The 21,861-nt window shown below is 38.8% G+C and overlaps 4 protein-coding genes across 5 annotated transcripts; 2 read left to right on the forward strand and 2 right to left on the reverse strand.

Annotated features, from left to right (window-relative positions):
- Positions 1–1,425: 1,425 nt before the first annotated feature.
- Positions 1,426–4,019, reverse strand: LOC114745081 (probable glucan 1,3-beta-glucosidase A). The gene is made up of 8 exons (XM_028933218.1): positions 3,841–4,019; positions 3,654–3,773; positions 3,350–3,547; positions 3,018–3,179; positions 2,666–2,835; positions 2,424–2,573; positions 1,991–2,334; positions 1,426–1,911 (listed from the first exon to the last, which is right to left on the reverse strand). Exons 1-8 carry the CDS (start codon positions 4,009–4,011, stop codon positions 1,730–1,732), a joined length of 1,497 nt encoding a protein of 498 aa, XP_028789051.1. The 5' UTR covers positions 4,012–4,019; the 3' UTR covers positions 1,426–1,729.
- A 5,165-nt stretch (positions 4,020–9,184) lies between these two features.
- LOC114745082 (protein UPSTREAM OF FLC-like) lies at positions 9,185–11,023 on the forward strand. The gene is made up of 5 exons (XM_028933219.1): positions 9,185–9,356; positions 9,459–9,528; positions 9,612–9,724; positions 9,860–10,532; positions 10,624–11,023. Exons 1-5 carry the CDS (start codon positions 9,227–9,229, stop codon positions 10,718–10,720), a joined length of 1,083 nt encoding a protein of 360 aa, XP_028789052.1. The 5' UTR covers positions 9,185–9,226; the 3' UTR covers positions 10,721–11,023.
- A 1,173-nt stretch (positions 11,024–12,196) lies between these two features.
- Positions 12,197–17,377, forward strand: LOC114745079 (sulfate transporter 2.1-like). 2 transcript variants are annotated; one of them, XM_028933216.1, is made up of 12 exons: positions 12,197–12,852; positions 12,934–12,982; positions 13,077–13,284; positions 13,387–13,561; positions 14,540–14,611; positions 14,750–14,980; positions 15,069–15,195; positions 15,305–15,591; positions 16,295–16,488; positions 16,600–16,700; positions 16,843–16,919; positions 17,022–17,377. In XM_028933216.1, exons 1-12 carry the CDS (start codon positions 12,529–12,531, stop codon positions 17,160–17,162), a joined length of 1,986 nt encoding a protein of 661 aa, XP_028789049.1. In that variant the 5' UTR covers positions 12,197–12,528; the 3' UTR covers positions 17,163–17,377. The 2 variants fall into 2 exon arrangements, with proteins under 2 accessions (XP_028789049.1, XP_028789050.1); XM_028933217.1 differs by having other exon boundaries at positions 12,200–12,852; positions 17,034–17,377.
- Positions 17,378–17,622: 245 nt separating this feature from the next.
- Positions 17,623–19,276, reverse strand: LOC114745076 (protein NEN4-like). The gene is made up of 5 exons (XM_028933214.1): positions 18,776–19,276; positions 18,642–18,688; positions 18,485–18,548; positions 18,210–18,383; positions 17,623–18,099 (listed from the first exon to the last, which is right to left on the reverse strand). Exons 1-5 carry the CDS (start codon positions 19,223–19,225, stop codon positions 18,007–18,009), a joined length of 828 nt encoding a protein of 275 aa, XP_028789047.1. The 5' UTR covers positions 19,226–19,276; the 3' UTR covers positions 17,623–18,006.
- Between the last annotated feature and the right edge of the window lie 2,585 nt (positions 19,277–21,861).

The following is a 21,861-nucleotide window of genomic DNA, read 5'->3' on the forward strand; positions in this document are numbered from 1 at the left end:
AACCCCACCCGAAAGCCGAAAGCCAAAAGCCAAAACACGTACCCCTCCATTATTGGACTTCCATCACATGCACGTCCTTTCCATTGCTCTGCCGCTCTCGGGCAGTTATTTAGTTAACTTTTGCATAAAGACACTTTGCCCGTTGAAGCATCGACCCACCATGTTGTATCAATTTGCGGGGATACGATTAGTCATAAAAGGTATTAGCAACGGAATGACAACCTTAACAAGAGTCCAAAGAGGATTGCAAGACACGAATCTGTTCGTCTATATGACCCAGATATCGATCGTTTTGTGGAGTCTTCCTTGTAGAACAGATGTTGAGCCCTTGTTTAACCTCAGATGGTATCGTGGCTTGCAAAATAGGTATGTTGTGGTGGGCCTTTTTCTCTTTCAACATCCAAGGTTTGTCTGATTTTCAGGCTTTTACTTTTTCCAATTTCGTTTCCAGTCTCTCTCATTTTCTCATATCTTCGCAGCTGTTGTGCATTATGTAAAAATGAAAGGGTTGGTCTTAAATGACTCCAAAAAATTAAAGTGGGTATTTGATTCTCTTCAAGTTTCTTTGGTTCATGAATCTGTTACTGACTCAACTTGATCTTGTATCAAGATTTGTCTCGTAGAAGCCACTTCGCTACTTTACTCTCCGGCCGGGAGGGAAGCAGTTTATTATTCACAAATGATATCACCACAACACAGTTTCAGTGTAATAGATCTCCCCTGTCTGTAAAATCTGAGATTCGCCAAATGTACTGGATAACTTAAGGGATTGAATTTGACTTATAAAAAGAATGAGTGAGGAAGGAGAGCCGGTGGAAGTGGGAAACACGCTCGTACACACTTATTTCTGCGTGGGGGGTCCTAGCTAGCATGGCAATAAGTGGTGATCCTTATTGATAGGAACTTCTTTTCCTCCCCCCCCCCCCCAATAAACGTCTTACATGCTAAATGGTTTTATCTTAATAATCTGAATTTCAACATAAAATCGGGGAGTTTATGTGAATTTTACAGGTACCACGTCGCGACGGTGATGGGCTCCACGTTTCCTCAATCAACAGAAAATCCCAAAGGAGTCGGTTTCAGTTACAAGTAATTTTCAATCCATCGCTCTAACAGACCAATATACAAACAAACCGACCTCTTACTGATTCGTGCCTTTGCCATTCACTTAATTTCTGGTCCTTTGCTCATTCGGTTTTATTCACTCCCCTTAACATCACAAAAACTCTCATCACCGGATCGCACAAAATACAAACCATAACGCCATCCCTTTCGTTTCTTTTCCGCTCTAACTTGTTCCGTTTTGATTCGCCCCAGCGGCCATATAAAGCAACACCAAATCCTTAGGCTTTGCACCCAGGATTCATGTTTTTAACCAAACCAAGTGAATAATAAAGAAAGAAGTTGACAGCACGGGGAGACTGTTTTTGTAATATATAATCATGTACTGACTTCAATTTCTACAGTTGGCAGTGACTTTATTACATAACTTTGTGAAAGAAAGATAGGAAAGCAAGAAGCTTTATGGAATGGTCCTAGATAATCCACCTTAATGGTTGGACCGATCAAGCCCATCATCATAATTATATGTAGGAAGGAAATTCATCTATATTCTTTCCAGAAGGCTTTTGTGGGCTTGGAGAATGGATGCATGAAAGGTTTTTCCTTTTTGGTCAGACACCGGCCCAAACCCAACTAGCCCTAATGCATAGATGAAAGTTGTGGATAGCTAGAGCTTGATGAAGTTGTTCTGGATCATCCACTTGAGGCTCCAGTAGTCGGCATCACATTTGTAGGCCCAATAAGCCCATCCAAAAGTGGCCCGCGAGTACACCTCCACCTGCACCTCCAGAAATCTTTGATGATCTCGCTTGGATGCACCGTGCGCCAGCCAGTCACCACTCCACTCCCCTGCCACCGAAATTACCAAGTTACCCTTCCCCCAAAATTAAATTAAATTGTAATTCAATGAAATGAAGTCGCATCTCACCAACAAAAAGGAGGGGTCCATTAGCAGAGGTCAGAGAACTGATATCAGAAGCTCTCTGTTTAGTAATGTAATCTATGTTCTGCCGCGCGTTCATCTTGGAGAAGGAATTGGAAAACAGATTGTAATAATGAACATCAATAGCTGATCCCTCAAAACCTCCGATGAAAGATAAGAGCTCTCTGGAGCCTTTATCCAATGGACTAGACATGATCACATAAGCGCTGGCACTGTGTTTCCGCACAGCATCGTACCCTGATTGGTAATAACTCTTCAGGCTCTCCAAATTAACTCCTAGCGGTTCATTCATTAATGCTATTGCTGCCAGACTCGAGCTGTCTCCATATCTGCGCATAGAAGTTTAATTAGAAAATGAAAGAAAACACAGAAACATTATATGAGAAAGCAAGTGAAGTGGATGAAAGCAGCTAGCTACCTTGCAGCTAGGAAGTCTATGACTGATACAGTTTGTGGTATATAAGAATCTCCCCAGTCGCGAGATCCATCTCTGGTGGCACTGTGGGGTTTGCCGTTTTGTGAACCCGGAGCAGCGTGCAGGTCCACTATTACTTTCAAGCCATACTTCCTGCAAATACCATTAAATATAGAGACGATTGATCGTATGGGAGTAAGTGAGCATTAATGAAGGAGCAATGAGGCAGTCTTGGTCAGTCTTACTGTGCCCATGTGAAGGCATTGTCCAATGCTTCCAGAGACCCTCCCACGAATGGTTTTGGGGGTGTTGGGTCAAACGCTATCCACCACCCAACTGGAATCCTCACAGCATTTAAACCATTTTCTGATATGTACTTGAAATCTTCCTCAGTTATATACGTGTTCCAGTGATCCTGCGCATACCCCATCATTAACTAGTATTGGTTTATCTTTAAAAGCAATATACTGCATAACGTGTAAAAGTATTTCATTTTCAAGAAATATGTATATATAATATACTAGTAAAATTTTATAAGACTTCTTTTTTTTTTTTAGAAAAAAAATTGAAGATATTTTAGGGAAAGAAATATCTGACCCGCATGATTTTGGGGGCTCTGTCTGGGCCATAACCATTTGTAATTTGGTACTCGCCTTTTATAATCTTGTCCTTAAGGGTGGTCATTTTGAATACAGACGGGTTATCGTCTTCCCAACCTGACCCTTCATAATCTGCACTTACCACGTCCTCTGAAATAGCCTGAAAAGTAGATCACATAACTATTCCTCTGTTCAGAATAACTGAATCATGGCGATGAAATTTCGGAGTTAACGGGAAACCTCAGAATCCAGTACAGAAACATAACCAGTAATAGCAACACAGTCTGGTGGTAACTAGACAGAGCTAAAGGAAATTGAAGACAATGGTACCTGTAAAAACAGACCGTTTGGCGCACGGATACGAATTAAGGTGGGGTCATCTTCGCTTCTTATAATCTGAAACGTTTCCAAGTCGGTAGGCGAATCTGAATTGGCCACTAAACTGCCCCCTGCATCATGGTTCTCCAATCCCACGAACTGATTATTGGACACTCTGAAATTGAAATATGATTCATTCACCCTCCACAGCTGCATGCATTGCTCATAGTTATGGAGGGATTCGATGATCCGGCACTTAAAAAGCCCATCCAATAACGAACATGTTTAGTAATCTCAGAAAAGTTGAAGAGCTTACCCGGAAAGTTTCCCAACCCGAAGCACTCGTGCGGTTGGCAACAAGGGCAGTTCCTCCACCATTTTCTGCACAGAGGTACTTCTGCAACTTTGTTGACATCAATCGCACTTGAGTTCCATCCTGAAATGACCGCGATTAACAAACTGGCAGGAAAATCTAGCATAACATGACAAGTACAATAATATACCAGAAGATCCTTGTTGATAATTCCATCAAAGAGAGAGGGCTTCATCCAGCCTTCAATGACGAGCCAGTTTCCGAGATTGACGGCCCTGAGAGGCAGAGAGGAGTGTTGAGAGGAAGAAGGGTGGAGGGCCAATAATAATACAAGGATGAGGCACAATAATTTGTATCCCATTTTTTTTCACAAAAGATTGGGATAGGAGATACTATGCTCATTCAGTGGCAGAGAGTGAAGTGAGCAGTGCTATAAATATAGCTGTGGTGCGACAGCTTTTTATGTGAATTTGTGCTCCTTGGTAGGTGCTGCTTCTCTGTGACGTTGATCGTCGTCCTTCCACAGACAGGACCAACCAACGAATGATCCATCGCAATAAAATCCAATTTCCATTTCCTACACCAGAGTGACTTTTTCTGATACTGTCCGTTTAGCTTTTTGGGACGACCATCTCCACTTTTTATTTTATCCAAAATGCTCATCTCATTGGACCCTACTACATCTTAAATTAGAATGCAGCGGCGGTTAACCAGCGATTTTATTAAGTAACGGTAGATCGACAATTTAGTTCATGAGTTTGGGAATATGACTTTTGGCGGAAAAAAAAAAAAAAAAGAGGAATAGGGAAAAAGGGGAGTGAAGAAGTGAAAGGAAAGATTGTGGAAAGGGAAAAAGAGGGGAGGGAAGAGGAAGCAGTCGGTGAGGGCGTGTGACCTACGCTTGGAGCTTTTTCTCGTAATACAGATTCCCGTGAGGGTATAACTTTCAAGTTGCACAAAGAAACAAAGTAGTGAGCATTGGCTTTATATATTCCGCTTTCAAAAGGTCTGCTTCTGATTTATGAGTGGTTGCTGCCGTGTGAAATCAATCATCACTCAGTGAACTAAACCCCCCACTCTAATCTGTGTGCTCTCCCTTTTCACAATCCTTCCATGTTCTACATCAATCATACACGAGTAGCTGTTTGAATATGTGTATATTGGGAATTCACTGTGTCGATGTTTAAAGGAAATTTTTAATCATCATTATTTCTAGCACTAGATGCAGATTTTACTTTACTCTATCCTCTCCTGATTTATATGTTCTGGTCATGATTACTTGGGAGTAGTTTTTAATCATGAAACTAGATAGTGATTGAAAAAAATCACATATCCTCTCTTATTTACTTGTCCTGATTTAATTTTTTATTTTTTCCCTAAATACACATCTTATTTCAAATTTTAAAAGCTTAATTATTGCATGTTTTCAATAATATCCGGCTACCGAAGGTTAAAAAAAAAAAAATCCGATTAGATGGAAGGTATCGAATGGAGGTAGTCCAGCGGAGATTTAAAATAGCGTGCTGTTAAAGGGATGGGCAAATTTAAAAAAAAAACCAATTATTTTATAATATATAATTTTTTCCTAATTTATGTTTTTTTCATTTTGCAAAAAAATAATTAAATATGAACGGGGAAGTAATTAATTATTGGTGGGGTTTATGTTTTAATGCCGCGACAATTACAGTATATGACATATCCTCCTCACCAGAGATTTGGCTTCCTAGCCGACTGTGGATGGATAAGAGTTGTCGGGGGAAGGAAAGTCGGCAAAGTAGAGCCCTCCAATCTCCTCAGTTCGTACATTCATTTATTTCTCTCAAGAACACTTTCATTCCTGTAATATTACTGCCAATCACTTTATACATACATGGATCCTATCCATAATATAGGTTTTATTTCTCCCACCTCAACTTAATTCAAAATAAATATAATTTATTAATATATAGAACATTTAATATATTTTCTGTTATACCTTTTTAATGCAATAGCCAATAACTGACCCAACTTTTATTTAATACACTTTCCCACTTTTAATAAATGTGGATTTAAAAGATACTGATCCTCTTATCCTTAATATAAGAGTTAATTTGAGAGTTGATATCAGTCTTATATGTAAGATATATTTTATATATTTATTATTTTTTTGTAATTAACCCTATTGATATTATTTCAATGGTAATCAAATAGAAAAGAGAGGGAGATAACTAAGAAAGATAATTAGATGTTTTAGAAAAAAAATATATTATATTAATTAATTTAACTAGCATTCTTAATTTACTCAAATCAATTAATTATATCTTATATTAAGGAGCGGAGGAGTATAATATTTTAACATCCTTAATAAGTTAACTATTTCTATTTTCTTTATGCCTCTGTGCAGGCCTGAATTAAACTAAGAGCATGTTTAGAATCACCCAAAAACGTTTTTCTGTAAAACAAGACAAACTCCTCTATATATTTACTTCGTGCACTGTAAAAACACTTTTAAAATCATGGTTTTGATTACATCCAAACAACTCTAAAAAAGGCAAAGTATGTGACAATTGATCCGAACATATTAACATGAACAAAGCCTCTTTATAGTCGGGAACATCAATAGAGTTGCGATCAGACTTAATATGACTGTCATAGCACACTAAAGTGTCAGCAGGAGTATGATAGACCCCAAGAATTTGTCCAAAGCAAACATCCTAAGGATGAAGATTGACGGCTCATTTGGAACAGTTTATAAGTAGCTTTTCAATGGTGATTTACAGAATACGAGATAGATATGTGAAAGGAGTTTTATCTCGACTTACGTGAAACGTGTTTATAAAAAATTTCTATCATAATCTCAAATAGGCACTGAATTTGACTGGCTTTCATTAGTGGCAGATAAGTTAATTTAAGGAATAAACTTAGCGTATCGGATTGAATAACGAACTTCCGAAAACCATTGGATTAAGTAATCTATAGACTAAAAAAGAATTTCCCAAACCTTGGGGGTATTTGGGTAACATGAAAAGTAAAATATCTCATATTTATTTAATAAATTTCAATTACATATTACATACTAAACTAGATAATCCACTTTATGCATTACATGTAACTTAAAAAATAAGTTGTATTGTTTTTAATCAATAAAGTACATAGAATGTATTATATTAAATCTTATAATTTGATATTGATGCCATGTTCTCCGATTCCTATCCTGGCCACAAGGCGGCAACGTATTTAACTACTGAACCCCGGAAAAGCGGAGGAAAGTGGTTACCTTTGGACTTTGGTCAACAGGATTTCTTTCTCTGTGCGCGCGCGCGCGTTTGTTTTCTCAAAGGCATCCTCCAGAAGCCGAAGACAACCCCAAAGGAAAAACAAGAAAGCCGTGGGGTGCCGACAATTCCGCATAAAACAGAAGCAGAAGAGTTGAACAGACGAGGTTCTCAAGTAACCCACCCCAAAGATTGGGCCCAGAAAGCTGGTCCAAAACTCGGTGGGCTCAGGGAGCCGGCAATTTTGTGTACGATTTCGGGCGAGATGGGGTGCCAAACTTTGTTTTTCTGAGAACAAAACCGAGCCCCCTATGTTTATCTGGGCCCACTTTGTATCCACGGATTCAATCCATTTTTTGGGCCTGAAACGGATTCAATCATTTTCTGTTTAGAAAATAAAAAATTCATGTCCTGTTACCCAAAAAAAAACATGCATGTCCTTTTTATTAGTAACTGCCTAAAGTAGGGGAAAAAGGTAAAGAAAGTATCAGGTTGGTGGGGCTTTCTCGCTCCCCTTGATTGCTAGTAAATTTGTTTGGACTTTAGAACTAATAATGTACTCGCATTTGGCGATAAACATGGCTGCAGAAATCTGCAGTTCTGAATCACCAAACTGACACTCAGCTCCGTCTCTCTCAACTTTACTAGTTAGTTCCCACACAAACCAAGATGAGTAAGCAGTATATATCTTGATATTATCCATGTCAGCTGTCCATATCCCATGGCTTTTGGTAGCCTGGCCTGTGCATCTCAGAAGACGGCGTCCCAATGTCACCGGAATTTTTCTCTTGTTCACTGACAACATATAATGCAGCACAGTCATATTTTGATTCGGAGATTGAAAAAGAAATTTGCACATCCAAGTCGCTCTCACGATCAATTTCCCTTACGCTGCCATTTTCTTATTTTTTATAATTAAAATAACTTTCATATATTTGGATCAAACACTTGTCACATGGTAATCGGTATAGTCTTTTGTAATGTTTTATGTTAATGTTCCAGGAACTTAGCCCCAGATAAAGCATAAATTTATCGTTGAACTATGTCTCCGTTCCCATGACAGAGGTTACTTTTACTGAGATCCCTGTTCTGTATGTCTACTGATGTCAAACCAGGCAGAAATAGTTCCCTTGTGGGTTGTGAGTTATTAACTCACGCCCCGTCCCTGGATGGATGCCACTGTGGCACCATCTACATCAACTATTTAACAATCAAACCAATTTAGAATCATCAGAATTATTCTACTCATCACTTTTCGTTAATCTTGGTTTACATATCATAGAAATAGCATTATTAGCTACATGATGGAGGGGAGTTTTAAAGTAAACAGGCACACAATCTGAGGACGAAATCGAGCGCACTTTAATATCCAAAGAACTTTATGAATATGGGCATGCCTATCAGTACATATTGCAAAAATCTACGGCATAGAAGGACTCGAGTGCTCCCTTGGCCGTGATGTCTTCTCTGTCACAAAGAATACAATTGTAAAAGGAGGGAATTAATGAGAACGAGAAAATCGCAATCCTAAAATGGGAAGAGGGGATGGGATGCAGGTGCTAGCTAGGGGAGTTGAAGACTCGAAGTGGACGGGGTCTGACAAGTGAGCAGCTTCATTACTAAATTAAACTCCGCATTCAATTCCGCCTCTGTAACTGCTCTCTGCATGACTGCATCCCACATGGCTCTCTCTTCTCTTTCGCTTTATTGTTTCATGTGCAACGTAAGTAACCCTTCTCGATTGCACAGGCCCCACCATAACAAATCTCACTCTCTGTGAACACCTTCTCATTTCACTTCACCCATTCCTCTGTTACCCCAACTCGATGTCAACCAAGTCACCTCTAGGCCCCTACTGTCTTCTATGACCACCGTCATTCTTGGCTCTGTTGGGCATCGGAGCCAACCATTTATCCATGGGATCGTGACTTGTGCCCTCTCCAACAAAAAAGAAAAGATAAAAGGAAGTAACATATATCATGTTTCTCTATTCTCTACTGCGAAGGTGAATTTTATCTCTGACCTTCCCCAGGCCCCATTGTGTTTTCCTAGTCTCTGATGAAGCATAAGCATCTTTCCTTGCAAATGATAGGCACCAACCTGTTTTTATGCTTCCTCTTCTTTTCAAATACTGTATTGTCTCTCACGGGAACGTGAGTCAATCTCTCTTCCCTCCCCTTTTCATTCTGTTTCTTTAAAGAGGAAGTCAGGATCCCCTCCGAGGACAGAGTGAGGCAGGGGAAGAACAACTGGTGTTGGGGAATGGACGGTGGTTCGAGAAGAAGTAGGCGCTCCAGCCCAGAGCGTGCCAAAATCTGCGGCATGCACCACCAACAGGTCAAACCCCTCAAACAGGTGCAAGTTGTTTACTACCTCTCACGTAATGGACTTTTGGAGCATCCCCATTCCATGGAAGTCACCCTCGCTCCCGGCGAGCCTCTCCGTTTGAGGCGTAAGTCACGCGCATCTATATTTTATGCTTCGGTCCACATATTGACAGGTCTTGATGATCATGTTCAATTTATTGACACTACAATATGTATTATGACAAAAGATGTGTTGGATCGGCTCATAGCTCTCAGGGGAAGTGGCATGCCTTCTCTATATTCCTGGTCTTGTAAGAGGTATTACTCTTGCTCTTCCCGGATCTCTTGGCTATACTTGGACACATGTTGCCGGGTATGATAATTCAATTTGTTTGTTTAAGGAGCTACAAGGGCGGTTACGTGTGGTACGACTTGGGAGTAAACGATATTATACATCCGACTGATGCAGCCGAGTACGTTCTCAAAGGATCTAAACTCCTCCGAGGCTGTTCTGGTCAGTCTCCTCTTGAGGCTTCCTTATCATGATCATCATTCCGCACGACACAACCTAACATATCTCAATTAATAACTAGATTGTTTACATCATTCTTTTACTACTCCTACTATTATGTGTTACTACTGCTTGCAGAAAGATTTCAGCAGCCTCAGTTGAGCGATAGGCAAGTATTGTATCAGGGGTCTAATCTAAACTTGAAGCGCAAGACATTTCGGACGAGCCCGAGAAGAGAGACCGAAGAATACGAAGAGCAGCGAGATGAAGTGTACGAAGATGGCGAGAAAACGAGCAATACGAGCTCCACCACCAAGCCCCGTCCTCGCTGCTCTAGAGGTGTATCCACCGATGAACTCGAGGGGCGCCACGAAACAAGAAAGGTCATCGCGAACGACATGTCGTTGAGAATTAGCTCCACCTCCAAGGCCACTCCGCCCGATAAAAACGAAGCGAACGACAACTCTGGAAGATTATTGGACGGAGGGACATCGGGCTCAGCAGCGAGTCGTAACTCGGTGCTGTTGCAATTGATAGCGTGCGGAAGCTCAGCAGTGGCGAAGGCACCGTGCATGAGTAATATGGTGAAGAAGAACGACACTGTGGAGAAGATGGCTGTGCGTAAGAGTGCAGAGAAACTGTCGGAGACCGAGATGATGAGATGCATGCCGGAGAATCCAAGGTTCTGGAATTCCCAATCAGAGGAGAAAGAGTATTTTAGTGGCAGCCTCGTTGAGTCAATGAAGGCCCACTGGGATGCGTCCAAGACCCATGCGGTCCTCAAGAAGTCCAATTCCTATAACGAAGAAAGGTGGTGTGGGATTCCCAATATTTTATATACTATGTTGATTTCTCATTTTTCTTTCAGAGTATGACATTTGAGAATGGTGATTACGGTGCAGGAGCGATGACAGGGTAGAGGAAGAAGAGGAAGAGAAGAAGAGAGGGGTAAAAGCAAAATGCATGCCTCGCAAGAAATGTAGTGGTTCATCTAAATAGATCAAGAATTGAGGGTGGTCCCATATGGATATGGAGAGCAGGAATGTGCGGGCTCTGTTATTATTGCTGCTAGTTAGAGCACTTCTTGTTTGCAGCAGATCTTTTGGCCGATGACGTTGAGTCTTTGACTTTTTGATTTGATTAAAGGGGTCACTCTTTATCATGGTTTACTCTCGTCTTCCTGGTTAGGAGCCTTGTGTTCTCACTTTTCCATAATTTGGTTAGATAATCTTCTGCTCCAGTTATCATTTGGGATTGGGGCGGTCTTTTATGAATATTCAGTTCATCAGTTTCTGACTGGGAGGCCTGGCTGGGAGAGATATCTCTTCTCTTCCCATCCTCTTTATTCTTCTTCTTATAGTGATTGGTTTTACATAATTTAACAGTTCAAATTTTATTTTTTAAAAAATCTTTTTACTGCATTTATAAATTATTGAAATTAAATTTTATTAAATTTTATTTTAGCATTTATTTATTTTTATAATTTAATATTTTAATAATAATTTGAAAAGACTACAATCTCAACTGTTAAAATAATGATATGAGGGTTAGAAAAGAAAGATGAGGGAAAAGATAAGAAAGCATGATAAAAAGTCCCTTGCCGGGCCTGGTGAGGGCTTTAATTAAAGAAAATCATTTTTGACCTAAAAACTAGTTGAGGTCTTTAAGAAAACCAATGTTGTGTTGTGGTCTAGAGTTATACTGACTTCACATGATTTTGTCAAAATTGCAAATTGCAAATTATCGCCTTTCACTAATTATGATGGTTATCAAATTTCATATCTCACCAATTTAAATATCGAAGTTTTAACTTGAGAGTACCATTTTATAGAACTTCAGAATTTTCGTTTAAAATATAGTTTACAAGACAGCTTGATATACATGTTGTGTCATAATCTATATGATTTATGCCTACTCTTTTTGTCTTTTTTCAGTGAAAAGGGAAACGGAGGTATCCCTTTCCCCACTAGGCAAATTTTACAAGGAAAGCAAAAAGACAAGCATCCTATCCTACTTTATTGGTATAGATTTCTGCAAAAATACAAAGGGCCGCATAATAAATATGCGCTCGATACGATTATCATGCCGGCCTTGACACTTGAGCATCAGAAGGAGAAAAGGTCCACGAAGGGCAAATTGCTATTTACAAACGCACTACCGAGAACTTGAAAGACTCATAATTATGTACTACGAAAAGGATAATGCTATGATGATTCCAATTCAGTACAATGATCTTGCACGCAATCTTGAAGTTGCCATTTTTCCCGAGTTCCATTGGACTCTCCTCTCAATCATATAACCTTGCCCCGTCTCTAGCGGAGCTTTCAACTTGAACAACCAGAGGGCATATTTAGCATATACAATATTAATCCACAGATTTTGATATAAAAAATAGATCGTTACGTGCTGGTTGGTATCTTGAGAAGCAGTTTAAATAACAAATGTAAAGGAGCAATAGCCCCAAGAAAAGATCAGAACAGTGGCCTCTGTGATGAATCTATTTTAGTCGCCAAATTGGTGTACCGAGTTAGTGGACATGTTTCGGAAGAAAGTGCCTTCCAGCTTTTCGCCCGCATGCCAACACCCCTTTTATCTACTGATTTTTCTTGTGCCTAACTACTCACCTTGGGAACAATCGCTTTTCCGCATGTATAAAATGGTACCTGTTGGTTCTCACTTTGTGCCATTGAATCGCAGCTATGAGCCTCTGAGTGACTCTTCATTACAGCGACTTCCATGTTAGAGTAGAATAGAGCAATTTGGCCTTCGTGCAGGCGACGAAGTTCTCCCAAACACTTCAATCAAATATGGGTTCTTCGGCCCAAATAGAGGACGTCGTTGTGGTGGACATTGAGAAGAAAGCTGAGGAACCTAATGAATGGTCTCAGTGGGTGCTCAATGCTCCTGAGCCTCCCAGTCTGTGGCATGAACTTGCAGGCTCAGTGAGCAACACCATTTCACGGTATCAAGGAAAGGCGTCTGGTCCCAGAAGCCAATCCGGACCCAAAATTATGGTTTCATTCCTGCAAGCCATGTTTCCTGTTCTTGGCTGGGGTCGAAACTATTCAGCCATAAGCTTCAGGAATGATTTACTCGCAGGTCTCACTATTGCAAGTCTCTGCATTCCGCAGGTACTCCGGAGCCTGTCCTTACGTAACTAAACTCAAAAAATTATAATTACCTCATTTCTTTTTATTGTCTGTTCAATGCAGGGCATTGGGTATGCAACTTTAGCGAGGCTGGATCCTGAATATGGCCTCTGTAAGTTGATTTCCTTAAAAGAAAGAAACTAGAATTGTTAGAAGAAGTAATTGAGATAAGCTTATGCTATGTGGTGGATAAAATTACCAACTAGATACCAGTGCGGTGCCGCCTCTTATCTATGCAATGATGGGAAGTTCAAGGGAGGTGGCAATTGGACCGGTGGCCGTGGTTTCATTGTTGTTGTCGTCAATGATTCAGAAACTAATAGACCCTTCCACTGATCCTTTGGGTTACACAAAGCTGGTTCTGACTGCCACTTTATTTGCCGGCATATTCCAGGCTGCCTTCGGACTCTTGAGGTGGGATTTTTTAAGAGATATATACCTCATGATTCAGACACAAGTAAATACATTGCTTAAATGTATACGTGCTTATATATATATGTATATATATATATATAGGTTGGGGTTCTTGCTGGAATTTCTGTCGCATGCTGCTATAGTAGGATTCACAGCGGGAGCGGCCATTGTTATTGGACTTCAACAGCTGAAGGGCCTTTTTGGGTTCCAACGCTTTACCAACAAAACCGACGTCGTCTCTGTCACCATGTCTGTTCGCGAATCTCTTGATCATCCTGTACGTATATATATCTTTTCATTTTCCTTGTACAATGATTTAAACATGTTTTAGGCCACATCAGATAATGACGATGATGGTTCCGCTACTATTTTTTTTTCCCTCATGCAAAAGCTATAACTCTTAGGATAAACCAAGTTTGACCCTTTGAAATCTCTTTCTAAATCCTGCATTGAGTTTTAGTATTCATTCGATCTTTAATATAAGACCTATTTAATTAATTTGATTAGATTAAAAAAGATAGAAAAGTTAGTTAATTATAAGAAGTATGACATGTTTTTTTTAAAACATCATAATCATCTTTGATATTCTTCCTCCCTCCCCGACTTGATTATAGTTGAGAGAGGATTGATAGGGATAATTTAAAAAAAATTGATAAATATGAGAAATAGGTTTTACATTTAAGATCAAGATCAACTTAACAATTAGCTTATATATTAAGAACCGGAGGAACTTAGTTTAATTATGAGCGTCTGAAATTTTGAATAAAATTGTACAATTAAACTAGCACAATTATTGGTTTGGCGAAAATTTTTTAAACAAGACACTTATTCGTAAAGTTTAATCAGATTTTCAACTCAGTGGTCTTTTTTTAATCCATATTTAATAAAGGAAGTTCCTCAACTGTACAACAAAACGTTAAACTCCAGCCAATGAAGCCATGCAAATCACGTGAGATCTTTTGCCAAAATATCAAAATTAATCAACAGATTTTTTTTTTTTAAAACTTCGTCAAACATTCTTATCATAAACCATCTACCCTAGTGATTGTATTCTTTTCGCGAGTTTCATTGAAATAGCAACAAAGGAAAAGATTATTGAATGCCATCTTAATGCAGTTGAAGTCTTGTGTGTGCATGGGGGCAAATGCCCATGCCATCAGTATAATATTCTAATCCAAAGATATAAATCCTTAAAAATCTTAGGAAGAAACCAAACTAATTTGCCGCTGTATTCTAATGCCTTGTTTCTCTTCAGCTGCAGTGGAATTACCTCAATGTTGTGCTGGGATGCTCGTTCCTCATTTTGATGCTCATATCCAGATTTCTGGTGAGTGGTAGAAGTACTGATAAGCCCACAACCTATTTCTTCGCAAAATGACTTATAGGCTGCATATTTTAGTTTTGGTAACTTGTCTCCTCTGTTCGAATCAGTCTAATGATGGGGCTAATAAATATATATGAGCAGGGTAAAAGGAACAGAAAACTATTTTGGCTGCCAGCAATCTCCCCTCTCGCATCGGTTGTGCTATCAACCCTCATTGTTTTTCTCACCCGAGCTGATAAACATGGAGTTAATATTGTGAAACACGTAAAAGGAGGGCTGAATCCAAGTTCCGTTCATCTTTTAGAGCTGAACAGCCCCTATATTGGAGAAGTCGCCAAAATCGGACTGGTTGCTTCTGTTATTGCACTCACTGTAAGAGCTCCCTTCATTCCTCGTTTCAAGTTCCTATCACTACATTTTCCACTCAAAATCGTGCCACTTTTAATCTTAATGATCGCAGGAATCGGTTTCAGTCGGCCGATCTTTTGCTTCCATGAGAGGATACCACATTGATGGAAACAAAGAAATGGTGTCCATCGGATTCATGAACATTATAGGGTCTTTCACATCATGCTACGTTGCAACTGGTAAGCTATCTGTCTTTGATCGAGATGGGTTCGTGATCGAAATTCTTTCCTCCACTGTTTCTTTTGAATAAGGATTAGGCAGTGGAAGTAAATAAACGGTAATTTGCAGGTTCGTTTTCGCGCACGGCGGTGAATGTGGCGGCGGGATGTGAAACTGCAGGGTCAAACATCGTGATGGCTATTACGGTGGTTATCTCGTTGCTATGCTTCACGAAGCTCTTATATTTCACTCCAACGGCGATTCTTGCCTCAATCATCATTTCTGCTCTCCCAGGACTCGTAGACTTCAATGAGGCTTACAGAATATGGAAGCTTGATAAGCTTGATTTTCTTGCTTGCGCCGGAGCCTTCTTTGGGGTCCTCTTCTCTTCCGTCGAGATTGGCCTCCTGGTGGCCGTAAGTATAATTCTTCATTACCGCTTCTGCAGACTGCAATCCTGACTTTTTATTATTTTGTGGTCCCAAAATAATCGAGCCTAATAATACAATGGGTTATAAAATATTTAATAATAACTACAGAGGAGTTGGTGTTTAATTTAGGTCGATTAATCTTAAGAACAATTTAATATTGCAACAGCGACCAATGGCATATGAAGTCTTTGTCACTACATCTTATGGAGGATGGCGTCATCCAGCTCATCACCTTTTAAAAGTGCTCCATCATAAATAATTAGTTTCCGCTTTAGTGGCCTTTTTTTTGTCCTTTGCATGGCAGTTGGCAAGTAGCAAAGGGTATGGACCAGACCACACACCTTTATTGGACTGACTTCCACTAGCTAATATTTTATTTTTGACCAGCTAGTGTGTGTGATGCAGAGTGCAAAGTGGTTGCACTTCGAATTTCCTCAAATCTCGGGACGCTAGAATCACAAAAAGCCAATTATCTAACAGTAATGCCAATGTTATGGAGTGAGAAATGTCATGCTTTCATTCTTTTCATCTTCTTCAAAGAAAATTAAATAAAACCTGTCTACTGACTACGTTGGATAAATTTGATTAACTGCCTTGGTTCAGGGGTGTGAATTATTTAACAAGTGAAAGTATAAGATTGAAAAAAGGATGAAACAGTAAATTGGGCTGATTTGAGTTTAATTTACAGGTGGCGATATCCTTTACAAATATAATAATGATCTCAATTCGACCCGGCACAGAAACTCTCGGAAGACTCCCTGAAACAGACTGGTTCTGCGATGTCCATCAGTATCCTATGGCTGTTAAGACTGCTGGAGTCTTAATAATACGTGTCAAGTCTGCCTTGCTTTGCTTTGCTAATGCCAACTTCGTTACAGAAAGGTATCTTCACATGCAACAAGTGCTTCCACGGTCATGTCATGAAATTATATTATAAGAACATCTAATTATGAGCAGTACCTGATTGATCTGCTCCTCAATTTTGTTTGAAAGGATCATGAAACTGATCACAGACGAAGAAGAAGAAGAAGAAGCCAATGAGAACGAGGGAGACACCAAAAGGACAATTCAGCTCGTAATCATCGACGCCTCCAGTAAGTTTCACTTCCTTCTTGTGAGCTGAAAAAAGACCTTTTCATTGATAAGTGGAAAGTGCAAGACCTGTCATCACTAAGGATGGCTTCTTATTCTTGATAACATTAAAATAATGGGTTCATTATTGTTCTATAATGGCAGATTTAATGAACATCGACACGTCAGGAATTGCTTCTCTAGAGGAACTACACAAGAGTTTGGTTTCACATGGGAAACAGGTGAGCAAGGCCCAGTAATTATTGTTAAGATGGACATGACTTGGTGTGATATGTCGCAATTTTTCGTCTTCCTAACAAATCTATCTATTGACCTACTCTGAGGGAGTCTCTCAGTTAGCAATCGCCAACCCCAGGTGGCAAGTGATTCACAAGCTGAAGGCTGCTAACTTCGTCAGAACAATCGGTGGAAGGGTCTTCTTGACTGTTGCGGAAGCTGTCGGGTGTAAACTGGATCCAGTCTAAGGATATATGTATGGGGCAAACGGAACAAGAGCTTAGCTCCTTGACGACTTGGACTTGCAGTAGTCCCTTAATTAGTTAATAATCTTGTGTGTATGTTGTGGAGAATAAGTTATATGGGGGCTTTGTATTTGCACTATAGTGGCGTGTCATGTGTGCCTACTAGCAGAACTGCTTGAGATGCGTATGAAATTTATGCACTCGGGTGTTCCTCTTTATCTTCCCTTTCTCTAGCTGTTGCCTTAAAATACTCTTACAAGATATAATTGAAACGGAATTAGGATTTAGAATAGAATGAAATTGGGATAAAACTATGGTAATTAAAAGATATATTTGATTATATTATGGATCTAAATATCGGGCTTCACCCCAGCTCTTTTGTGAGACTTAAATTGTCATAAATCAATCATGTTTGGGAACGAGGGGAACAGAGAATTCACGTTGACTCGTTTCTGCGATAGAGTAAAAACACAAAGGGAGTCTAATTGTTGGACAAATTGAATTTATTTACAAATGAAGACATACAATTAAAGAATCTGAATGAAGAAGTAGAATGCAATATAAAGAGACAAATTCGAGTTGCGGGTTGTGTCTCCTTTTCAGCGTTCTGGAGAGTCTTGACCATTCACAAATGCGTCTCAAATTGTTACTTCAGTGGTTCTTTGTTCCTTGGACGAATCAAGAATAGAACAACCCCTCTTCCGCATGCTCATCCTGTCCTTCTACAAAAACTGAACAAAACTTGTGGCCTTCTCTTCCCCACAAGGACCTTGTCAAATTAAAGTAGAAAAGAATAAGATTTTCCTCGCAAGCGGCGGCGCGGCGTTTCCGTCTTGATTATTCTGCCTCACCTTAGCAGTGAATGAGAATGCTTGAGAATATGGTTCAGAGGCTGGTTCCCTTGAGCTTTACACAGAAGGCCCTTCACTCTTTCCGTCATCTGCATTTCATTGAGTTTCATCGTCATTGTTAACGGCTAGCTTCTATCACCCGATCGAGACGAAAATGCTAGTATATATGTGCATAAAGAAAGAGTTGTATAAATAAAACCTTTTGCAAACTTCCCCTTGCATAGGGGACTGCCCTCTGATATCCCAGAGAAGTTGGGGGAGATTTCCTGCTTGTTTCTTCTTTGCATGGTGATTTTCCATTCGTTCTGCTTCGCGTCATAATATGAGAAGTCCCATACCATCTGCTCTGCGATGTACTTGGGAGACTTGATTCCTGACATCACGCGGTCGCCATTACATAGGGCACGAGAATATTCGCTGCTATAAGGTAATTAAAACTAGCAGAATGTGCAGATAATAGCTGCATTTCATTACCAGAAGCAATACAGTTGCACAATGCTTGAGCACCTCCAAGTTCATGCGAACGTCATCCAGGCTTCTGCTCCGAATTGGACATAAGGACCAGAACAATACAATAATTTTCACTTAAACCAATGCGATACAGAAGCTGTATAACCATAGAAATCCATACCTGTGCTTTTGCTCTCCGAGACCAAAATAAGAAGCCAATGTTGCCATCTACACCCGTAAACAAAATTTAAGATTGTTGTAGAGAATCAAGTACTAGAACTTTGGCTTTATAGAAACTCATTATTTCTTACGTACCTTCATATTGCCAGCTCTTCTCCCAAACTTCTCAGTTAGGATCCCAAGCGAATCAATGATTCCAACTGGTACTGGTGCTGGCCTGCCGATATCTTCAAATGCCTCTTTGATACGAACACAATCGAATCTTCGGATGTTATGACCTGCCCACACCCTTCCATTTAAAATACTGAATATCTTTTCGGCAACTTCCTCAAAATATGGTGCATTTTTCACGGCCGCGCGTGTTATGCCATCGCATCTTCTGGGTTTCACTGAGACCACCGATAGATCTTTGGGTCTGATGAGAGTCGTATAACTTTCGAGCTCGACTAGTTTTTGGGGGCTGACCACAATTGCACCAAATTCCAGAACCCAGAAACGTTGTCCACTTTTGTTGGGTACTGTAGTTTCCAAATCAAAGAATACAATTTCCGGTGCGTTCTCGTTGGCTGAATAAGAGACCTCCATTATTCTCTGCCTGTTTCCTTTAACTTGGATTTGATTTGTTGGGTGATTAGCAATATAAATAGGAAGTCGTTTGAAACAGAAATATGGAGGAGGAAGAAAGCCCAGACTTGTTGAGATTGATTGTCTTTTAGTTCAAGTAACTGGGTTGGGTTTTGCATGAAGACGAAGAGGGTCCTTAGCTTCTTGAGGATGTAATGTTCAATCTGAAGAAACTCCTGCTTAGAGAGGAATATGAGAATAAAAAAGAGAAGATTACCTTTTCATTCCTTCTGTTTTCTGACGTGTTTGCCTGGAAAGCAGGTTGCTTCCAAATTTCAACGAAGTTTTTTGGAAGGGAAACTTGTGCAACTGGGACATTGATGATGAATATTTTGGGACATTCCAAGGAGTCTGCTGTGCAGGGGAATTGATTCCCAGAGCTACAAAGGAATAACGAACCTTCAATTAATATATGCCTCAACATATCCCCAGTAAGGGTTCATTCTTCTCTACCGAGTTGGAACTCTGATGGCCTCTCTGGGAAATTTGTGTCATGGTATGCCGCTTTTGTGGGTGAACTTGTTTCGCACGTTGTTCTTGTTTGTTAAAAAACAAATAAAATAAAATATGAAAAAGATAAGACAAGCACGTATCCAAAAATAAATCATTTAGCCGTAAAAGGTTGGAAAAATATTCATACATCAAGTAAAAAAATTGTGTGGTCGTGTGTAAAATATATTTTTTGATTTGCTAAACTTGAATGTAAATATTTTTCAATTTATAAAATTCATGAACAATTAAATTTATACAAAACATTTTATTTTTTTATCTCACTTTTTGTTGTCTATTTCTTAATCTCATTGATATGTAGTTTTCCCCCCAAAAAAAAATTCTTTTACTTATTATTTTTACAATGAAAACGGACATTTCATTCATACTTAATAAGGCCAAAAACAAGTAAAATTATATTACCAAACAGAAAAAAAAGTAAGCTAGTTCAAACAAAGAAAGGGGTAAAATTACTCGTTTTCTTTCTGATAAAATTATTTGGTATTTACTATTTAGTATTACAAATTCAGACGATTATAATTATCAGAGCCAAATAGAAAATAATTCTTTCTATGTGATTTCTCTTCTTCGCAAGGATCTTGACTTTGTTCAAGGCAACATTAAGCTGTTTTTACCGCAAAATCATTTAAGGGGGTGTTTGGATAACCTCAAACCATGGTTTGGAGAATAGTTCTGAAAATAGATTCTGGAGAGAATAGATTTGAAAGAATAGCTTTTTTAAAAAATAATTCTGATAAAGTGAGAGTGTTTAGATAGTTGTTGTCAAAAGTGCTTTTTTATATGTAAAAATTACTAAAAAGGACATAAGTTTAAATGATAATTACATATAAGATATATTTCATAATATATGTTTATTTGAAGTAAATAAAAAATATTAATAAAAAAATTAATACGTATATATATTAATAAAATAAATAAATTGTTATTTTGCAAAATAATTTAATAAAATATTAAACATGTATATATTAATAAATAATATATATTATAATAATTAAAATTAAAACGTATATATATTAATAAAATAATTAAATATGTTTTTCGTAAAATAATTTATTTTGTCAACCAAAAAATATAATTATTTAATTCAATTTAATTAATGCATGAGAAGTTTGAATGCAAAGGAGCCGTTGCCGACAAAAAGAAAAGATGAAATAAGAAAAGTCCAACGTGTGGGGGCCACTCAATCCAATATATAGAGAATAAAAAGCAGGTCGCGTGCTGCTTGAGCTGAAACCAAAGTTTCAAGATCAAAACCATGGTTTTCAAAAAAATAGAGTGTTTGGCAAAAAACCCAAACACCCCCCTAAATGTTGAAGACAAAAATTAACTATGAAAAATAGCAATCACGTAATCAATAATAAATAACAGTGCTTACCTCCCCCCCCCCCCAAAAAAAAAACTTCGACATAGTTTGTTTTTATTCCAGTATTATAGAATAGCTTACGACAAATTTTGCGCATAAGCCCCAGACTGAGTTTTTTTTCTTTTTTGGCCTTTGACCGAACGCAAGGGTGAGAATAGAATCGGTCGCGGAAGCGAGAGGGCAGGCGTCATGCCTACTACCAACAGTGCTCATTATAAAATACCATCTCCCATCTTTTTTTTTTTGGACACTATCTCCTATTATTAAGATATTTGCATTACAAAAATAGATTTTATAAAAAAAAAAAAGGAGAGGTAACAGTGAGTTTATGCTCATCGACAGGTACATATGCAGTTGATTCTCTAAGAAGGTGCTTCATGGCAGAGGGTGAAAGAGAATATAATATTAAATCTTACAAGACCTCAAATTCCACAAGCAGCTACATCTTTCATTCATCATTCATTATTTTGAGAATAAACGTTCCACGATTGCACATTGCCAACCCAAAAGAAAATACAATAACAAGGACACAGTACATAATTCAATGACAACCCAAAAGAAAATACAATAACAAGGACACAGTACATAATTCAATGACAACCCAAAAGAAAATACAATAACAAGGACACAGTACATAATTCAATGACATTATACAAGGGCGACAGAGGCTAGGGTGGTAAGTGCTTTCTTAATCCCTCAACTGCTGCCTGCAAGGTAGAGAGTG

This window comes from Neltuma alba, unplaced genomic scaffold (assembly GCF_004799145.2).
Source record: "Neltuma alba isolate B1F8T4 unplaced genomic scaffold, ASM479914v2 tig00004521_pilon, whole genome shotgun sequence".
NCBI classification, from domain to species: domain Eukaryota; kingdom Viridiplantae; phylum Streptophyta; class Magnoliopsida; order Fabales; family Fabaceae; genus Neltuma; species Neltuma alba.

Coding starts and splice junctions, on each gene's coding strand:
- LOC114745079 (XM_028933216.1), top strand. CDS start 12,529: ATGGGTTCTTCGGCCCAAATAGAGGACGTCGTTGTGGTGGACATTGAG. Junction 13,562..14,539: donor GCGAATCTCTTGATCATCCT/GTACGTATATAT, acceptor GTTTCTCTTCAG/CTGCAGTGGAATTACCTCAA. Junction 14,981..15,068: donor CTTCTGTTATTGCACTCACT/GTAAGAGCTCCC, acceptor TAATGATCGCAG/GAATCGGTTTCAGTCGGCCG.
- LOC114745081 (XM_028933218.1), bottom strand. CDS start 4,011: ATGGGATACAAATTATTGTGCCTCATCCTTGTATTATTATTGGCCCTC. Junction 2,574..2,665: donor AATGCCTTCACATGGGCACA/GTAAGACTGACC, acceptor TGGTATTTGCAG/GAAGTATGGCTTGAAAGTAA. Junction 1,912..1,990: donor TGGACCCCTCCTTTTTGTTG/GTGAGATGCGAC, acceptor TTTCGGTGGCAG/GGGAGTGGAGTGGTGACTGG.
- LOC114745082 (XM_028933219.1), top strand. CDS start 9,227: ATGCACCACCAACAGGTCAAACCCCTCAAACAGGTGCAAGTTGTTTAC. Junction 9,357..9,458: donor CGAGCCTCTCCGTTTGAGGC/GTAAGTCACGCG, acceptor TTATGACAAAAG/ATGTGTTGGATCGGCTCATA. Junction 10,533..10,623: donor AATTCCTATAACGAAGAAAG/GTGGTGTGGGAT, acceptor ATTACGGTGCAG/GAGCGATGACAGGGTAGAGG.
- LOC114745076 (XM_028933214.1), bottom strand. CDS start 19,225: ATGGAGGTCTCTTATTCAGCCAACGAGAACGCACCGGAAATTGTATTC. Junction 18,384..18,484: donor GTGCAACTGTATTGCTTCTG/GTAATGAAATGC, acceptor GCGTGATGTCAG/GAATCAAGTCTCCCAAGTAC. Junction 18,100..18,209: donor CAAGGGGAAGTTTGCAAAAG/GTTTTATTTATA, acceptor AATGAAATGCAG/ATGACGGAAAGAGTGAAGGG.